The sequence below is a fragment of the Numenius arquata genome, chromosome 9, assembly GCF_964106895.1.
Source record: "Numenius arquata chromosome 9, bNumArq3.hap1.1, whole genome shotgun sequence".
NCBI lineage: Eukaryota > Metazoa > Chordata > Aves > Charadriiformes > Scolopacidae > Numenius > Numenius arquata.
In genome coordinates, this window is record NC_133584.1 from 17,598,231 (window position 1) to 17,617,962 (window position 19,732).

A 19,732-nucleotide genomic window follows, 5' to 3' on the forward strand; every position below is an offset into this window, starting at 1 on the left:
GGTGGCAACAGTGTATGGCTGAGGTGGCATCAATAAAGGGACAAAGCTGATTATAAACAAGTGAAGGCAAATTCCGCCTGACTTCACTCACTGGCTGCCTACCAGGAAGCCTGTGCCCCATTTTTTCCCCAAAAGAATAAAAATCATGTGTGGCGCTTATTAGGCTAAGCCCCCGTCTACTGTGGGGTCATGTGATTTGGCTGCTAAAACTTTCTTTAAATATAAGGAAGGTATTATGGGAACAGGAAAAGCAGTTCCATAAATCTTCCAGTAGCAATGGGGTCAAGCTGTACTCCTGAGGTCAAGGTCAAGTTTCCTTTTCTCTCTTTTCACTCTTAGAGCAAGCTGAAAAGCTGAATCCCAAACGCTAAACATGAGGAGTAACAACAGGCATCTCTCAGACTCTCTACTGTAAGCGCTAAGCCCTTCTTGGCTGCTTTTTGTCACTCTACTACTATGTAGTAATTTGTTTTCACGTGCTTAACCCCATATGCATTGAATCCATTTGACATATAACTCATGCTTATACTCTACAAAATTACATTAGAGGCGTGAGTGTTTTTCTAGCTGTGATCGAGAGAGCCATCCACCGCAAACCACTGTGTGTGCACAAGAACGTGGTGTACCCTAAAGCAGAGTATTTGGAAGTCTTGCTTGTAGAGCAATTCCGCCAGGTGAAGGCAAACACGGGGCAGGAGGTGGTTACGTAAAGGGCTAAATAATGCAGCCAGCAGCCTCAGCAAAACCGAGAAAAGTCAAAAGAATAAATGCAGAATTCCGCTGGTGGCTTTCCTGAAAATGGTGCCCACAGCAACATATTCCTATAGTACTCTGGGTACAGAAAGGCAAGAAAGGAGGTAATTAGAGCTTTAATTTCAGGTCCTAAAGCTCAGCAGGGTCTTTTTTTTCACATTCAGCAAGCGTGCCACCACAGCTCAAACAGCAGCAGTACAAATGGCTGGTCGTTGGGGACGTAAGGGTGAACTCAAGCTTATACCAGCTATTGATATATTCGTGTGTAAGCAAATCAAGAAAACATCTAATGTTTATAGTACCTGCATAAGAAAGACAGATTCACAGCTCCAAAAAATCATTCTGCTCTGTGAATTAGAATCTTTCCAGATTTCTATGGAGCATAAACTTCCTCTAAAAGAACATAACTTTGTAAAAAGCAAAGTGGAACATTATCTTTGGACACACATTCCATTACTCCAGTCACTTTTGAGAGAAGACTCTAGCCAGATTTGCTGAATTGTCCAAATCTGCCCAGCATTTATTAAACAGTGGAGAAAAGCAGACCAGCATTAATCTATTAGTTAATAATAGCTATTTAAGTTAGTGTTACGGACTCATAAAAGTATGTTCAGGTGAGAAGCAAAACAGATTTATTTTGTGTGTACAAGAGGCGAACAAATTCAGGACTAAAAATGGGTACTCAGTAACAACTATACTAATAGAATGTCAGGGTATGATTTGGAACAGAAGAAAATTTCTCTGGTGCAAAGCTCACAGAAAGACTGGGACATAAGCTAAATCACAGGGAAAACACACAGGACTTAAAATTCATTACCTTATATTCTAGGTTAACCTCTAATTGCTGGCCAACAAGATACTTATAATACACAGATATACACAAATACCAGCTACTTTGACTCCAACATTAACTTTCATAATACCTCATGTGTGCTAACACCTGTTTGAGCTGACACTTTGGAAAAACTTATCTGCAATTATAATTTCAGCTGCTCTTATCACGCACATGACATGAACTGAAAACAAGGTGAAAATTACTTTGATACTTTCCATATTCACCTATAAACCAAAGCAAAATGAAGGAGGAAGTCCTCTGATGGGACTAGATGAAATTAATAGAGGTTAGAGGATGGAGCCTAGGACCAAATTCTGGCAGAGAAAATAGGTGGTAGAGAAGATATAGTTTAAATGTGACAGCTAAATATAATTTCCACATATCTGCATTCATTTTAGGATGAATTCTTTTCCACAAACAGAAATACTCTACAACAATGTAAATGCTATAGGCACTTCATTAATACCGTTAACCTATTTTATATTTGCTTTCAATTTTAAGACAGACATCATCTGGGATAATAACAACTGGTGTGATACACTGTAAGAGAGAGGATTATTTTTAACTCTGTGTAATGAGAAAAAAGCTATATTTAAAAAATTAAAAATATTTTAAAAACAAGATTACAAGTATTAAATAAAAACACAGTAAACTGCATGCATGCTTGTTAACACAAAGGTTGCCATTGGAACTACTTTATACAGTGAAGATAAACCTTTTTAAATATACTTAAAATAAACAGAACTAGATAGAAATACATCTGCTGAGAAATGCATTAAACATTTAAGGTAATAATTTTGAAGTAAACAATGACATGCATAAAATACTGCTTCAATTTCACCCAGGTTTATTAACCATTTTATTAAGTCTGAATTTGCTAAAGACTTAAAGCAGTAATTCAACCTATTACATATATTAAAAAAAACCCCCACGGCACATGTCCGGATTACTTTGGATATTTAGGGAAAAGACAGTCAGAGGCAAGCATTTAAATATCTGTAAGAAAAAAAATAAAAATCACACGATTCATATAAAAAGATGATATCTCAAGGATATATCAAAAGATGATATATCAAGAAAACAATGTTTTCTCCCACTTCCAACACACCATAACCAATAAAATGATGATAAAGAAATTTCTATTAACTGAATTTTCATGAAACCACAATTTAGCATTTTTCCCTAGGTTTAATTAGTACCTGCTTCCTTGGGATATGTTGGCTTTCTCTATTAGTCAGCTAACCAGTGAGATTGTTCGTGCCACTAGTTAAGTCATAGCAAATACATATCTTTGTACCAAAAGTCTCTGGATTAAAAATACATGTCTCCATCTTTAACAGAATATAAATTAAAAAAATTATTAACGCGGTTAAGTTTTAATACTACGGTTGTAGGAATCATGTATAGAATGTAATACAGCAACAGACTTAGAAATACAACAAACCAAAATTGTCTAAAGTCAAAAATAAAACCTAAATTAGAAATGTTTAGTATAGCGTGATGGAAAAAGCACATAGCAAATGCTCCACACTTCATTTTTGATTAAATAAAACAGAGTATTTTCTGAAAAACTCACCAGCTGTGTTTTTGTGAACACTATTACTCAGAAAACAATTTCTTTGTCCTGACAGTAAACTATGCAGCATACCAGCCAGTATGATCATCCTTTCAAATTAATTCATTTATCTATGCAAAAACATTAAATAAACTGTATTTAGGGTATAGTTTGCACCACCACATTTCTATGCTCTGATACAGCTGACACTCAAATCGCAACAGATACATTTGTTAATGTAGTGTCTCTCTTTTTTTCAGTTGTGGAAATACATGCACTGAGACTGACCACTGCCACCTTGTACAGCAAAGAGCATATAACAAAACCACACTGTTCTTGTATCAGAAAAGCTAAATAAATCATGCCATGATTGACATGTTCCATTTTTTGTATGAGCATATGGCATAAGACATACACTATTTCAACAAGTTCAACAGAAAAAATCCACAACTTCCAGTGTTTTTATTTGCCTATTCGCTGGACTACCCAGTCCTGCTGGCAGAGGGGACAGCGATTATTCTGTTTCACCCACAAGGACATGCAGCAATTGTGGAAGGAATGATTGCATTCTCCCCAAACCACTGAAAGAGAAGAAAGAACACGTTCCAGTCATGCTCAGCTGGCCAGTCAACACCTACAGCAAGGTCCAAACCATCATTCTCAGAGGTTTATAGCCACTGCAAGCTTTAGAGAATGAAAATGAGCCCTTACTGATTTATCCACTAAGATTCCATTATTATGGTCTTTCTGATGACAGTCAGTCCTCTGTCATCAATTCTTTTATTTATTTCCAATTACAAAAAAAGAAATGCATGTTTTCAACTTCTTGTATAAAGTGACACAGTTTTGTGAATGTATAAACACATTTATCAGTTCTGTCCAGGAAATAAGTGCAACTACTTATTTACTTCGTCTTCCCCAGTATCAAAATATAGCCACTGAACTACTGACTACCATACGAGAGCAGATCACCAAATTATTATCTGAAATGCAGTGTTTAAACTTTCATGTGTGATAATCAAGGAGGCGTATTTGACACAGCACATAGCCTAAAAACAGGATCTTAGACCAGGATACAGGTCTAAGTCTACAATTGTTTCAACACAACAAAAAGGGTTGTCTGTTGTCCATCTACTCCTGAATAGTATTGGTTACTTTGCTTTTTTCCTTTATTAGTTAACATTTTCCTTATGGGAATACAAGCGTACCAATCAAAGAAGTGTCGTAAATTATGTTTGGGTTTTGGTAGTGGTTTGTTGGTTTTTTTTTTTCGTCTCTGACCATCTTACATAGGACACTTAGCAAGCCAGTTAAGATATCTGGAACAGGAAATTCCTGTTCTCATTAAAACAATCATCAAAACCAACAGTGGATTGAGTTTGAGACAATATACTTCAAAACCAAAAAAACAAGGGCATGGAAAAGTTTACCACTGGTTTAAAAGTTGACTTAAACGTTTAAAGCAAACTCTTTGAGACAATTTTCATTATTTTCGATTTAAAAATATCAGAATTAAGTTAAGATTTGCTTTTGCCTACATTGGTATGCAAATGAAAGCATGTTTCTGTTTAAACAACACTATAACAAACTCAAGTGATTCCACTTTTTCAAATGAAAAGTGAACAAACAAGCAATTGCCTCCACTATGTCTGAATTAAGACTTGGAAAAATACCACTTTCTAACCCAGGCACACATTTATTTCAGAACGTTTTATTGGTATTACCATTGTGTCTTCTAGCATGCACCTCCGAAGAAAAAAAAGTAACCTTTTCCTACCCACTTCAAAGAGGTACATTATCATCTCCTTAGTTATGCTCAGGGTGAGAGAAACTGAAACCTCCCAGTTGTCTACGTGTTGACTGTAAATTTGAAGCTCTTTTGTTCTACAGCATGTCTAAAGTGAAAACTGATTTTATTAGTGCTCAAAAATAAAGCATAAAATATTCCTAATGTAAAAAGATGACACAATGTAGAACAAAACACCAGTTTACTTCTGAGCATTAATAAAATCAGTATTCCCTTCAAACTTTAAAATGCGCCCTACTGAGAGAAGCTTCAATTGAAAAACAAGCGAATGAAATCACTACATACCAACACAATCTTCTTGTTTGTTTTCAGCTTGACATCTAAGACAGGCATCTGAAAGTAAACAAGAACAAGATGCAATTTGATTCTCAGGATTCCATCATAAGAATAGGTTTGTCAGAGGAAAAAACAAACTCTAAAACCAATTTATAAAGGTAAAAATTCCAAGTTTTGATCTTTAGTTCAGCCCTTTAACATCAAATAACACCTCCCTAAATTTTAAAACAGTGCATATGACAATGAAATACATATCTGAAAGAGATCAGGATTATCAACTGTTCAGCAAGTTTTTTTTTTCTTTTCCATTGCTTTGGTGTTTTCATAACTTCTGCTTAAAAAAAGCCTTCTCCATTTTGTAGATATAACAACCAGCAGATTTGTGCCAAGGAACTCAGGCATATTAAGAGCAGAGCAAGCACAAAGCCAAACCCCAATTACAGGACTTTGTTTTTCAGATGTCAGCATCTCCTTTTAAGGAAATCATTCACAATTTTGTTTTTTTTTGTTTTTTTTTTGTTTTTTTTTTTTTTAGGCTGTACATCTCTCACCACAACCTCCACCTCCTACTACTTTTTATGTAGTAGTTTTCCTTAATAAGTACCTGCATGTAATTGTCACAAGAGTCACATACACATGCAAACATATTGGTCAATTTGTTAATATAAATTAACAGATAAACTTGGAATAATATCTAAATAAAAATATTTACCATCTTTATGCACTCCAGTCTGTGGCTATAGGACCGGATGGCAGGTTCAGGACTCAGTAAGACAGAGAAGTGACAACTTCCAGGCTTAGTACCATGCGACACACATACAGTGGAAAAATGCCTTTGTTTATCCTTTGCCCTGACACGGGCTGCCATAGGCATCTGTGCACATACCACGCAAAACAGAAAGTGTTCAATATTATGGGAGCAAACACATCTTCATCTCCTCCAAAGAAAAGGTAATAGTTTAAAGAAAAGTGTCCTGCAGGTCAGATCTGGCCTACATGCCACTAGTTGGACCACATTTTCCTACAAGACAGAAACATAATGTCCTACAGGAATTTAGATTTCTGTATTTTTGCTTTCTCTGCCAGATGCGGCCGATACTTCTATTGTAGATTCATCTCCTTAGGCATTCCTCACCTTCTTGGGTAATAAAGAAGAAAGAGGGCAGAAACTCTGAAACAGTTGCCTTTTCCTCACTGAGATAAAAGAAAGGCAGTAAATAAAGTTTCCTGTTGTCTGTCTGTTCCTATATTTCCACAGCATTTAAGGGCCAAGCTGCAGGGAAGATTCAGCCAAACTGCTTCAACTTGTATGACGGTACACTGAAACAAACTGATCTGGGACCACCTCAATATGCATGGCACCAAGCTGTGCCACACCAGTAGTAGCTGTAAAAGCAGCTTTCCTATCCTAGCCCTAGACTTGCAGTTTCAGACAGAGAAGCAGCATTTCTGAGGACAGAAATGACCGCAACCATACCAAGGTAAGCTGTCCCCACTCTTGCTTCACAACCCTAAGGGCGTCAGTCTGAAAGGTTAAGCAAATCTAAGTCAGGACTGCTGCAATCCTCCCCTTCCCAGCTAACACCTGCATTTTTCCTTCCTTCCCTTATGCTTTTGAGGTCTAAGGAGTTGTAACAGTAGAAAATTAAGGCAGCTAACACTTTCCTCCCTTGCAAAAAAATCAAACAAACTAACTTTCAACAAGTGCCAGCTTAAGTCTGGCACTGCCTCCAACCTAAGGTTACTGCAGACGCAGTGGCTCTACAGGAGCCAGACCGGGTCTGGCAGGGTCAACGTGAAATTGCTAAACTGAAGTCAGTAATGATCAAGTTTCACGTTTTAACAATGTGGTTTGTTCTCAAAAAATAGTTACCAGATTTTTCTGCTAGTCCCAGACTGGGACTACTTACGAAAAATTGTAAATTAACTTTTTCTTCTTTTAAACTTTTATAAAAGCTCTAGGTAAGATTTTGTTCATTTAAGACTTTTTTATAGTGCCTTGTAACAGGCTAGCTAGAGCAGGGAAATACATTCTTAAAACTGGGGTTTACACGGCCAATGAAGCCAATTTCATATTTCCAGGGTGGTCTCTGTTTACCATGTAAAAGCAGACAATCTTCAAAACATGCTTACGCAAAAGGTGAATCTCCCACCGCTTCAGTCTGGGCTGCATCTTTTTTCCTTTAGTACACCTTTTTGCCTTTTCCACAGCATGTTCTCAGGAAAAACATGTACGAGAAATGACGGGATTGCATATTTTCTCTCACTTCTGTTAAGCCCAAACCTGACCAGATTTGCAACATGCTTCCTGGACCTACAAAAGCAAGGTGCTCTGGAGGGAATCTTGGGTCATTTGTTGTGCCAGACTGTACCAAGCCCTACCGAGGGCACAGTTATGACCAGGATGACTCAGGACAATAATAAAAATTGGATATAAAGATACAGTAGAATAATTTAAAAAATTTTCAAAGATCCAATATCATATTTGTAAAAGATGTCAGAAAATAGCAACGCCAGTCAATGATGAGTCTGCTTTCAACGAGATTCTCCAGATTTCAAACCCAGGTAAACTAACCCCTTAATTTTCAAATAGATTTTTTTGGTATGTTCACGTGTGTTAAACTGCACCACTATTTAGGAGGCTTGAGTACAAGTGTTAAGAGACTCTGGATTAACGGAGTTGGAAAATGAATTCATATCAACATCCACGACTGCTTCTTCAAACAAACCCCAGAACAGCAGCACCACACACGTAGCACTTCGGGCAGCCCGGCTGTAACCCAGCGCTGGCGGACTCGGCCAACAGACACGAAAGGGGCTCCGTGAAGAAGGCGCCTTCGCGGAGGCCGGGGTCGGCAGGACGGCCGCCCGCCTCCGGGCCCTGGCACACGCTCAGCTCGCCTGGCGAGCGCCGCTCCCCGGGCTGACCGGCGCGGGGCTGCACCCCGCAGGCGGCCCGGCCTCCCCCGGCGGGAGGGCGGGCTGCCCGGGCCCGGGGGGGGGGGGAGGCCGCTCCCCCGACCTGAGGTGACGGCAGGGCCTGCGCTCGGGACGCCGCGGGCCGCAGGACCCTCCTCGCTTCCTCAGGAGGAGGAAGAGGAGGCGCGGAGGGGACAGCCCCCCCCCCCCCTTCTGCCGGAAACCGTCTCTCGCTCGCCGTGCGCGGGGAGGGCAGGGCGGCGGCCAGGGCGCAGCGCACCCCCCCACCCCGGCCCGCGGCGGCGGCCATGGCGGCCGGGGCCTGCCGTCCGGCGCTTACCCATGACCTGCACCCGGCAAATGGCGCAGGTGTCGCACTCCACATCCCAGCTCCACATGGCCACCGCGTTCCACTTCTTCAGCGAGAACATCTTGTCGGGGCCGCCCGCCTTCGAGCCCGCCGAGCCCGGGTGCGAGTGGGGGGCGCCCGCCTCCTCCCCGTCCTCCACATCGGCCATGGCGGAGGGGCGGGGACGCGCCGGGCGGCAGCGCGGGCCGGCAGCGCCCCCCAGCGGCGGCGGGGACGGGTGCAGCCCCGGGGCGGGGGGTGGGGGGGGGGCGGCCCCCAGCGGGGCTGGGCGGGGGCGGCGGGAGGCCGCAAATAGCCCCCTGTCAGCCTCCTCAAAGCCTACAGTTTCTGGAGACCGAAAGCAGAGTCTAAGTTTAGAGTCCGGATTTATCGGCTCCAATTTGTTGATAGACAAAAAAAAAAAAAAAAAAAAATCAGCAGGAAATAGGTAAAAGAGTTGTGAAGCACTAGGGAACTAAAAAGCTCAAAAAGAATTTTGAAGTGGCCGGTTACGTTCAAAAATAAAGTATTTAAATATACAACCACAGACGTCTTAAAAACTGGAGCTTCAAAGTGTGGATAAGAACAAAGCTAAACAACGTACAGACTTACAGACTTAGTTTAAAAGATAATAGAAACTTGGATTTCTTTCGTAATCTTTACCCAGATAGAAGTATACAAAATTGACTTTTCCAACATAGTACCCTGTCTGTTTAAGCCTACTTTAAGATTAGTTTGTTAAGTCATGTTGATATCCATGTGCAAATTAAACTTCAAAGACACGATGTTCTATTTAAAGCTAGGACAAAACAAATTCGTGGAAGTTGTAAGAGCTGGAGTTAGAAACAGCCCACCTCCACCTTCCTTTTCCTTTTCTCAAGACTACCGATGTTTCTTTAATTTGCACTAAAGTTCTCCTATCACATCGCCAAACAGATCAACTACCGTCAGAGCACCTGGCTGTGACCAACACCGAGCCTTGTCTCGGCAGCTTTTCATACATAGGCAGCATTTATTTGTGTGTAGTCTGGACCATTCCTATGGCCATATGCCCTAAGCCATTGACATACCCCATCACACAGCCTCAACAGGGACCATCAGCAACACAGGTGTGCACGGACCGCAGCAGGTCATCTTAGCTTACCCACAAAGCGAAAGGCTAAAGGCAAAACTCCTCTCTAGCCCTGGATCAGACCCTTGCGCGCACACACACACCATCCCTCCTGCCTTTAGGGAGGAATTGCTCATTGCAATTTATCAAGTCTCTGACCACACTGCAGAAATCTCAGTGTGTTCCACCGTATTTTGGTGGTTGTGCTGAACTTTGAGCCTCAGTTTGCAAAGCCAAATGGTTCCAGACAATCACACTTCTGTTGATGGTTTAAGCAAGATCTTAAATGTGTCAGTTCCCACTTGTACTGTGGAAAAACCTGTTGATTCTCTATTCACTAACCCACTATCAGAGAAGTCATACCAACCAGAGTACCCATCTCCACTGTTCCATACTAATACAGGTCCAGTTCTGGATCTACATTAGATTGCTGTGCTAAGCTTTAAAAACTAGGCCGGGTAACTGCTTACTAACTTGAGAAATTGCTTCTGTCTCTACCACTTTAAAAAAAAATAATATCTGTGCTCAGCAGAAACGCTGCCAAGTTGAGGTTTCAAAATACTAACTTCTTGGTTTTGCCAACTTTCCTTCAATAACAATTGCAGCTGATTGTTGCAGCTGATTGTCGCAGCTGGGCTACACATGATTATAAAGGCACAGGAATAATGATGTGTAAGAATATGGTATAAACAAGAGTACAGAGTAAAAAATGAGCTATTTTAAAGGAAGGGAAGGGCAGAGACAGAAATTGCATTTCTTAATCCCTTTTTACCATTAAAAAAATCGTTCCATCAAAAAATGCAGTTTTCCTTGTAACAGAAATAACTATCATTTATCTCTAATTCAGCTCTTAGATGGTAACAACAACAAAGCAGTATGTACAAAAGTAATGTGAATTTTAAAATTCATTTGAGAAAAAAAAAATTTTGGATAACTTGAATGTTATGATCCCTAATCAAGCCCAGATTTTCTTTACATCTAAGAACTAGAGAATATTTGTAGAACTCTTAATACCTTAATTGGGACAGTTCCTATCTTCAGTTATGCTGAATATAATCAATGTTAAAACTCACACTGTTTTGATGTTCTAAATATAAACTTATTTTCTGCTTGCTTGGTATAGCAGGCAACAGTGGTTGCTGAGAAGGAAAGCAGCTCCAAGTCATTCTGTGGACCATGCATCAATCTCAGAACGGGCGAGTGCTGGTGTAGAAAAGGAGTACGTGGTGCTTCCATCCAGCTTTGCGAGTGCTGTAGAGTAATACAAAGTGTGAGTAGAAATAAAAACTTCTCACATATAATGACACATTTTTCACAGCCAAGGAAGACTTTGTGCAAGATTTTTGAGTGCCTTTATGTATTTTTAAACCATTTTTTATGTTTAAACAGGACACCTAGCAGGTGCCAAACCGACCTTCCTCAAGAAGGATGATCTCTGCATACAGAAAATATTATCAACATTTGTAGTGCAAGTTTCTCTAGCTGTGAATCACCCCTTCACCTGAATGGACTGAATACCTTCTCAAAGGGAGAGGATGACCAAATCCTCCTGGAATTCCAACTCTTGTCATGTTTCCTAAGACTGCCAGCAGAGTAAGTCACACACTTTGGCAGAGGCTTGCACATTGTGCACCTTAGCCACAAAAATCTAGCCCTTGATAATAAAGTAAAAAAAACCCCAACAATTCAATAACTTTAACTATATATTGATCTTAAAGATCTTCTGTTTCTACATTAATCAACTATCCATTCAGAAGGACCTATCATTTCCTTGAAAACACTGTTAAACAACATGTGAGTAAGATACTCCGCTCTTATCTCAGCTGATCCACACTTCTCTCAATCCACACTGCCCAATTCCCAAACTTGCAGAAGTCAGCGATGGAAGGAGCAATTCTGTCACCGAGTCTCTGGTTTGGCCAGAGTGAAGAGGTCCATAAACTCAGAGGAGCTGCCATACATAGCTGGTGTGATGCTCAAGCTACTACTATAATTATGCTAATACAGCAGTGTCTGATGATGATATGGACTATCGCATATATGCTACAAAGCCCTGATTACTCTTATTTCCCAGTGAGAAAGAAATGTTATAATTAAACAACAATGAAAACATTTAGATACAAAATTGGTTCTATTTTTCCTCCCTGTGGATGTGCCTTACCAATAGGCCTCTCTCAATAGGTTCTCAACAGCTACCAGAGAAAATTTGAAAAGATCAATGACACAAAGTTGAAAGTCACTACCTTCTAGTCATAAACCTGTCATTAACTTTGATAAGTCAGGTTTTTGTAACTCATCATATTCTTTTTTTCTCCCTGTTGTTTTTTTTTTTTTAACCATCGTGGCAGTCCTGAATCTGAGTTACTGGGACTAGGTGTAATCCAGAAAAGTTTAAAATTAAAACTGCTTTTTGTAAAACTTGAAAATGTATAAATATTTTTCCTTTGATAATACATTGTATTTGTTATAACTGTTGCATGGATGTTTAAACTTTCAATATATCTGTTCCTAAAGTAAAAAAAAAAAAATCTGAAATTTAAGCATGTTTAATTTCTGCTATGTAAAATGTCAACTGCCTCTAAATAAAGATTAAAAAAAAGCCTCTTGTAGTCACTTTTTTTGGTAAATTTACACAATTTGCCTTGTCATCTCTTCATTTTTCTTAGCAGGGATTAGATGGAAACTGGATGCAATTTTCCTCTTCAGTTCTAAAAGCTCATAAAAGCAAAATATGACACGTTACAATTATGTTTGTGTGCTGTCAAAATGTCACACATTTGCTGTACACTTTGCAAATGCAAATATAAAACACACTGATTGCAATAATTTGGCAATGCTACATTTAACCTGTAACCATTCCCTGAACTTAATCACTTCATAATGCTATAAAGCAGTTTTTCCTGCACAACTGAGAAGGGGGCAGCCAAAAAAAGTGTCTCTAGTATATAGGAACTGCTCTGGATGCCTATGAATCACAGATTTCTCAGAGTTGGAAGGGACCTCTAGAGATCATCTAGTCCATGATCGATATGATCCATCATATGGTCCATCATATGGTCCCTATGGATAGAGTCAGTAAAATAGGAAATGGTGTCATTAAAACAATTAGGATCCCTTCCTTTAGTCTCTCCTCCTCACCTCCTCCTGCAGAAGCCATCAGGCACAACCAGCTCCTTTGCTGAGCGTGTCAGTTCAAACGAGATGCAGCTCTGAGTTTATTCCAACAGAGCGGGTTAGTCCTTGATAGAGGAGAGATTGCCAACATGAAACACTGTTTTCAGTATTAGGATGAAAGAGATGTTTTGAAAACTAATTTTTTCAAAAAAGAAAGGAAGTAACTTTTGATTTGGTATTCCCTTGCTTGTCTTGTCTACTCTTAAAAATAGAACTTGCATCTTTACTGTGCAGTGCCAGAACTTCCATTAGCAGTGAAAGTTGTAAAGCAAATATGATAAAGGTGCCTTTAACTCTGTCCATATTGCTTCATAGAAATAAAACAATAACTTCCCAACTAATAAAATAGCTAAGAAAAATAATTATCACCTGAAGAGCTGCACAAAAATTTCAAGCCATCTTGGAGGAATACGGTCCTGGCACTCTAGAATTCATCTGTTCTCTACGGACGCACACGACACTAAGGACATCATACATGGGAGACTGGCACAAAATATGATAGCTCTTGCAGTGAGTTTCCCCTATATACTTTGCCACTGTTTTTAAGTAAAACCTCATTATTTCAGATTAGGCAGGGGACGACTGCATTTGCTTATCTCATTCAGACTTTACTGAAAATGTTCCAAATTGAACATCTAAATATAGGAACTTGAACTAAGTTCTTTACAGCCCATTGAGTGATGGTTCAGCTAGAATTACAGCTAACTGTGTGCTACAGAATGGCAAAATCCAGCTTGTTTGGCAACTGTGAATGGGGATTTACATAATAGTAGATATCCAAATTTGGAATCTTTTTTATATTATACATTTTATAATCAATTATATTTCTGCAATCGTTTCAGAGTAAGGATGCAGCAGTGTAATTCATCAAGGACCGGTTCTGGATTCTGATTATCTCCATGTCAAATAATACCCATTCCAAGCTCCAAGTGTTTGACACCCAACTTACACGATTGCCATAATACAGTTTTCTTTTCACACTCCTAATCCCATGTCAAATGAAGACAGAGATGCATCTTCACCTCTGAAGAACATTTTCAATGCACCTTTTTAAACTCTGAGTATTGCACAGTGGCTGGAAGCACATTCAATGCCTCTCACAGATTTTCACTAGTTTTTTTAGAATGGAGATATCTGGAAATGACCTGACTTTTGTTCTTTTTTTTTTCTTTCTTCTTTACTCTTACAACCTTTTGAAATTTTTGTTGTTTTTTCCACAGCTTGCTTACTCTGAAACATAGAATAGAAAATTATTTTTACTAATAACAAAACTGTTATGGAAATGTCAGTTTTATGATAATGCAAAGAACAGTTATGTAAGGATGTGTGTATCTTGGCCAACTAATGCATGTGCTGGATTGTATTATTACACTTACTGTTTGTTCTGTCAACAGACTAACATATATCAGAACACTTAAGTACTGTGTCAATTAATCTGCCAAAGAAAATAATTTAAGCATAGTTCTGTGCCAAAACTATTTCTTAAACTTCAGATCACTTATGCCTCTCTGTGCTGTTTTTCCAATAGGAATATGCTAAACAGTGCTATTAATGGCCAGTACTAATAATACTGTTGTGGTTATAGCGGAGACCTCGGTGAGGGCAGACAGTGGGGCTGCAATAGAGGAAGACAGCATAGGAAACAGTACTGTATCAGCACAGGAGCTGTCATCTGTACTCCTTAAGGTTTTACTGAAGCTGCCTGATGCAGTTGTCGGAACGGAAAACAGACTTGAAAATATGTATACATTGAGTATTTGGAGCTTTGAATGAGTGTTATTTGACATGGAGACAATCGGAATCCAGAATCAGTCCTTGATGAACTACACTGGATCCCTACTGTGAAATTATTGCAGAAATTTAATTGACTATAAATTGTATAATATAAAAATATGTAGTTTCTGTGAAAGAGAAGCATGATGTGGGCATCCAGAAATATAAAAGAAACGGAAACAGAAATTTGGGAAACATACTGCATTTATGGAATAAATTGCATACCACTCTTAGACTGGGAGGATGTCACTGGAAGGGAGAATGTAGTGAAGAAATCACAGAAATATATTGCTACCCGGAGTAACAAATGGAGTTTTAAAAAGTACATCCCCACCATTTTCCCTGTAATGCTGCATACGTATGCAATTTGGCATGAACCTTATAGAAGTCCAAGAATGAGTTCAAAGACAGAGAAGTACAGTAATTCAGACTCTTACATGCATTGTGCATTACTCATTAAGTGAAAAAACCAGACATCATGACACCTAATATATAGAAGGAAAATTCTTGAAGAAGTTTTACAAAAAAAGTTAATTACTTTTGCACGGGAACCTTTCTGCTTTAATAGCAAAACCCTGTCTACAAGAGACTAAATATCTCCTGACTTTGCTGAGCTGCTTTTATTAAGTCTAAAGCCTTGAAACTTTTCCATACAACACCCAAGCTCATCCACCTTTCCTTCTGAGGTAGAGATTTAAAGCCAGTGACACAAAGACCTCAGACTACTCCATCAAATTCAACACTAGACTCTTGTTTGCTAATTGCTTTACTCTGGAGTAAACCTCACCTATTACTATTCCCCTGGACAGTGTGGATTTTCAAGTTGGAAGCTAGTCTCATATTCCATTTATTAGTTTTAAAAAATTAACTGTGAAGATAAAATTTTGCCTATGTTAACTGAAGCTAGCTGTTTGAGAGTGGAACTGCATTCTGAACTGAAAACTGAAAACCAAGTTATGCTGTTTTGCTGTTATGAGGGGGCACACCCTCTACCTGTGTTGAAATATTGACATCTCCTTTAAATTCATGTGAGGTAGCGCAGTTCGTCTTAATATTTTTACCCTTTCACAGATACTTGGAACCTGCCTAGTATCAGGATAGACCCCATAAGATACCGTTAGCAAGTCCTGCCCTCCAATCCAAAAAACGCTGACAAAACAAAAACCAAAAAACCACCAAGGGAAGCCACACAGAAATTTGCCTTATGGAAACTCCCTTTACTCACATGCTTAAATTACTGGAAGGTATTGTGTAAGTGAAGCTAATCCTCTCATCCTTCACACTTGCAGACATTATGTCCTGTGTACCACATCACTCAAAGTATTTTTTGACTTTGATCCAACTTTCTACTTTTAGATTTTGGCCAAGGTAGTGCCAAAATGTATGTATATACAACTCAAGTATATACATAAATAATTTTAAAACACCAAAACCGTATCAATGTCACACCGTGACAGAATGGTGTGACAGGGAAGACTTGACAAGAATCTGAATCAACTACTCAGGAGGAAGCTAGGTGAATTATTTTGGTTGTTATAGAAATCATTGTATGCTTTGCATTTTAAAAAGGTAGATCTTTTATGGAGTTTTTCCAGCAGTATCGGAACTCATGCTTGTATTTTTCCATCTGTACAGCTTGATGCTTTATTTAAGAACTCCTATCTAGGACTAGGGTTATTTCTGTTTCAATTTTAAGATACTTGTAAAATTAATCAGATAATCTGTATTGTGTTTGCTCTAATTTATGCTAGGATAAATCAGCAAGATAAGGAGAAAAGGTAAGAGAGGGAAAGGTACAGGATTAAATACAAGTTGTGAGGTAAATGATGAGCTATATTACATCATTATCATATGGAGAAAATGCTTGTACAAACCTCTCAGCTTACAGTCACCTTCTGGGGTGTCAGTTCACGACTCGAGATGATTAAAACAACCTAGTATTTGACAAAGCATTTTGCCTACTTCTGGCATCATTTAAATACTTTTTAGTTATTGGCACTACAGGGAAGTATTCCTTCCTCTTGGACTTTTAAATTTCCATTGCTATACAATATTAGCACCTTGCCATCCCCGAGTGTGGAAAGAAGAGACTAAGTTGTATACACTTAGCCTTCTTTCATTAAGTACTTCAAAGGTTTAGGGATGAAAGATGCAACATGAATGTCAGGTCTGAGCACTATTGTGGATCACTTTTACAGAGGAGTTTCAACACTTAATAATTTTACCTCTGTCACCTGTTTTTTGCCATCTGATGAAGGCTTGTTTCTGTATCACCTAGCAACAATGTCACTGTGTCCAGGAACAGCGAGGGCTGAGCAGGCGGTGTTAATCCCCGTGGAACTCCCACCCCTAAGCTTCTTCGCTGGCTACTGAAGTAACCCTTCAGTAGGTATGGTGTCTGCACGCTGATCCCAGAGGAAAACACTGCCGGAACACCCATCGAGCTGGCTTTGAAGGCTTCTGTTGTATATACAGTCACGTCCCCCAAACATCGTCTTCTCTCTGCTCCCTGGCACCATGCAGCGTGTCACTGAAGCACCAACCTGGAGCAAAGCAGGGGATATCTTGCATTTTTTTAAGAAACCAGAGCAAAAATCTTCTGCACTACTGTTTCGGAGGGACCAGGTAAGAGATTTTTACCTTTAAATCTTGAATTCAAGTCACACAGTAGATTTACTTTGGCTGTTCTGTGATTCTCTCAGCTTCTTCCCTTGTGTACGAAGAACGATCAAAAATAGAGGATGAAAGTAGGGAACAAAATCACAACCCCTTAAAGCAAACTAAATTGTCTGACTGGATTTAAAGAAACATGTAATTGATGTTTCTAAAATGAGAATAAAGATTTATATTTATATTTTTTGTGAAACTTAACTAGACTTTATATAAAACTGCCACAGCATTTGCAATAGTAATTATGCTAAAATAATTATGATCTCAAACAGTTATAAAGCTTAGTCATACAATTCTATGGAGCATGATATTAAGGAAGATTTATATATGGATGAATTTTGTTCTTTTCCGTAAACATTTACTAATGTAAGGAATATTTTAAAAACAATTCATTAAGGTTGTCTAATCATTCTTTTTAAAATTTATTTATTTTTTCTTTTAAAGAAACATATGCCCTTCCTGAACACTGCAGCCACTAGATCTTTTTAAAACTTATTCTGTTGTAGAGCAATTGATTACCAAATTTCTGTTCCTGCCTTAGGTACATAAAGTGACTTTTAAAACTTACATTTTAAAACTAAGTAATTTAGCTACATTACAGTCTGCATTTCCAGTTCTTATAGCTTTACTCTGGCAATCTGAATTTTTTTTTTTTTTTTTTTCAAACAGCTGCCTGTATTTCTGAACCTCAGGAACAGACAAAATATGCCAGCAGCAGTCTCACCACAGCTGAACACAGTAGCACTGATAGTCTCCTTACTGTTATGAAAAGATTTCTGGTTTATTTAATCTTCATAAATCATAAAAACCTTAGTTAAATATGCTTCTGTAACTACTTGTAAGAACCTTAAGTAAATTACATGCATTTGTCCATTCTACTAGAAGGTGCTTTTTTTTTTTGTTACTGGGAGCTGTTGCTTATTGGCCTAATTTTTATTCCATATGCATGCTCTTTTAAATGCAATACTAAATGATTCCTTATCATATGTGAATTGATGTTGTAAACTTTGTACTTCAAAACACATACAAATAACGAAATTAAAGATAATGTCTTTTAAACACTTAATTTTCCACATATTATTGATTCTGTTTACTATATATATAGTCTATAGGTAGACTATGTGAGGATAAATATATATGCTTACCTACGTAAAGGCTATAAGCATGCATTTTCTGTGTGAGGAACTAGCACACTGATTTTCAAGGAATCCAGAGCCTTAGGAAGAACCTTCTAGCTACAGAGGCCTTACGCATCTATGATTGCTAGCCCAGCCCAGAACTGAGTGTGATCAGCTCAGAAGCTACAGATCTTAAATGGGAATGCCCTTTTCACGTCATGGTGTAGAGAACTCAGTTTAACGGAACAGTTAGAAAAGGCAGCACATTAGCGCTGAAAAGAATAGATCACTATGATCATCACAGAATACTTAACAAAAATTTTTTTAATGTCCACAGAAAAAAATTCCTCGTGTACTTCCAATTTCATCTTTAACTTCCTCTGCTTTCTGACCTCTGCAAATGAATGTAGTGACCACTCAGACTGGGCCTTACTATAGCTTACCTCAGAATTTATTAAAATTAATTCCAAAATGGCTGGAAGGTTTGCACAGTAACTGCTAATAGCAGCTTCCATACCAGCAATAAAGGACAACAGGTCAGCTCTCTGTACAAGAAAACAAAACATCTCAAGACATTAAAATACACTTGCACAAAATTATCTTATAAAAAATGCCCATAAGCATAGGAGAGGAGAGCTCATGCCAAAAAAGTGCCCAGATTACATAAAGAAAGACAAGTGAGAAAAAGCAAAGACCAAAGTGAAACATACTTAAAATAGGTCTGACATTATCTAGCGGGTACCAGTACACAGGACAGGTAATGAAAGACAAATCAGTAAGCAAGAAAAAACATTAGTCATATATAACACGAAAAACATAGTACTAGATAACCTTCAATACATCAGACTAGTCATTGCAAACATTTTAAAAACTGTCAAATTACTAAGGCTTCTATGCACAGTGTTATGCTAAGTTATTAACTATCACTTCTCTCTCCAACCATCAACCTTAGTCAGAATGTAACAATGCTACAGATGCCTACGCAAGACCCCTCAACTTAAATCTAGCTGGCAGGAAAAAAACCCAAAAATCATCTCTATGCACACAACTCCTGTATGTAAACCCCTATTAATTCAGTCTTCAGATAAATGCTAACCTTTTAAGAAGCCGAGCCTCACAATAAACACACAGTGTATCTCAAGTTTGTTGCAATTTATTTGTGAGTTATTCTCAAGCAATGTTACAAAACATTTTAATGTATTGGTAAGAAAATAAAATTTAAATAAAAATACATTCAACAATACATCATCATAATACAAATTAAAACTAATGATAATTTACAATCCTAACAGAACTAATTACTGAATAACATCATCTTTCTAGACTAATCAAAATGAAGGCAACTTTTATTATTAATCATCCTACTTGTACCTAATTAAATTCTAGAACATC

General features: G+C 38.4%; 1 protein-coding gene across 3 annotated transcripts; it reads right to left on the minus strand.

Moving 5' to 3' along the window:
* Window positions 1–1,246: 1,246 nt before the first annotated feature.
* RNF7 (ring finger protein 7) lies at window positions 1,247–8,668 on the minus strand. Of its 3 annotated transcripts, none has more exons than XM_074154183.1 (3): window positions 8,486–8,668; window positions 5,236–5,283; window positions 1,247–3,724 (listed from the first exon to the last, which is right to left on the minus strand). In XM_074154183.1, exons 1-3 carry the CDS (start codon window positions 8,661–8,663, stop codon window positions 3,606–3,608), a joined length of 345 nt encoding a protein of 114 aa, XP_074010284.1. In that variant the 5' UTR covers window positions 8,664–8,668; the 3' UTR covers window positions 1,247–3,605. The 3 variants fall into 3 exon arrangements, with proteins under 3 accessions (XP_074010284.1, XP_074010286.1, XP_074010285.1); XM_074154185.1 differs by having other exon boundaries at window positions 1,253–3,724; window positions 8,493–8,663; XM_074154184.1 differs by lacking the exon at window positions 5,236–5,283 and having other exon boundaries at window positions 1,253–3,724.
* Window positions 8,669–19,732: the final 11,064 nt, after the last annotated feature.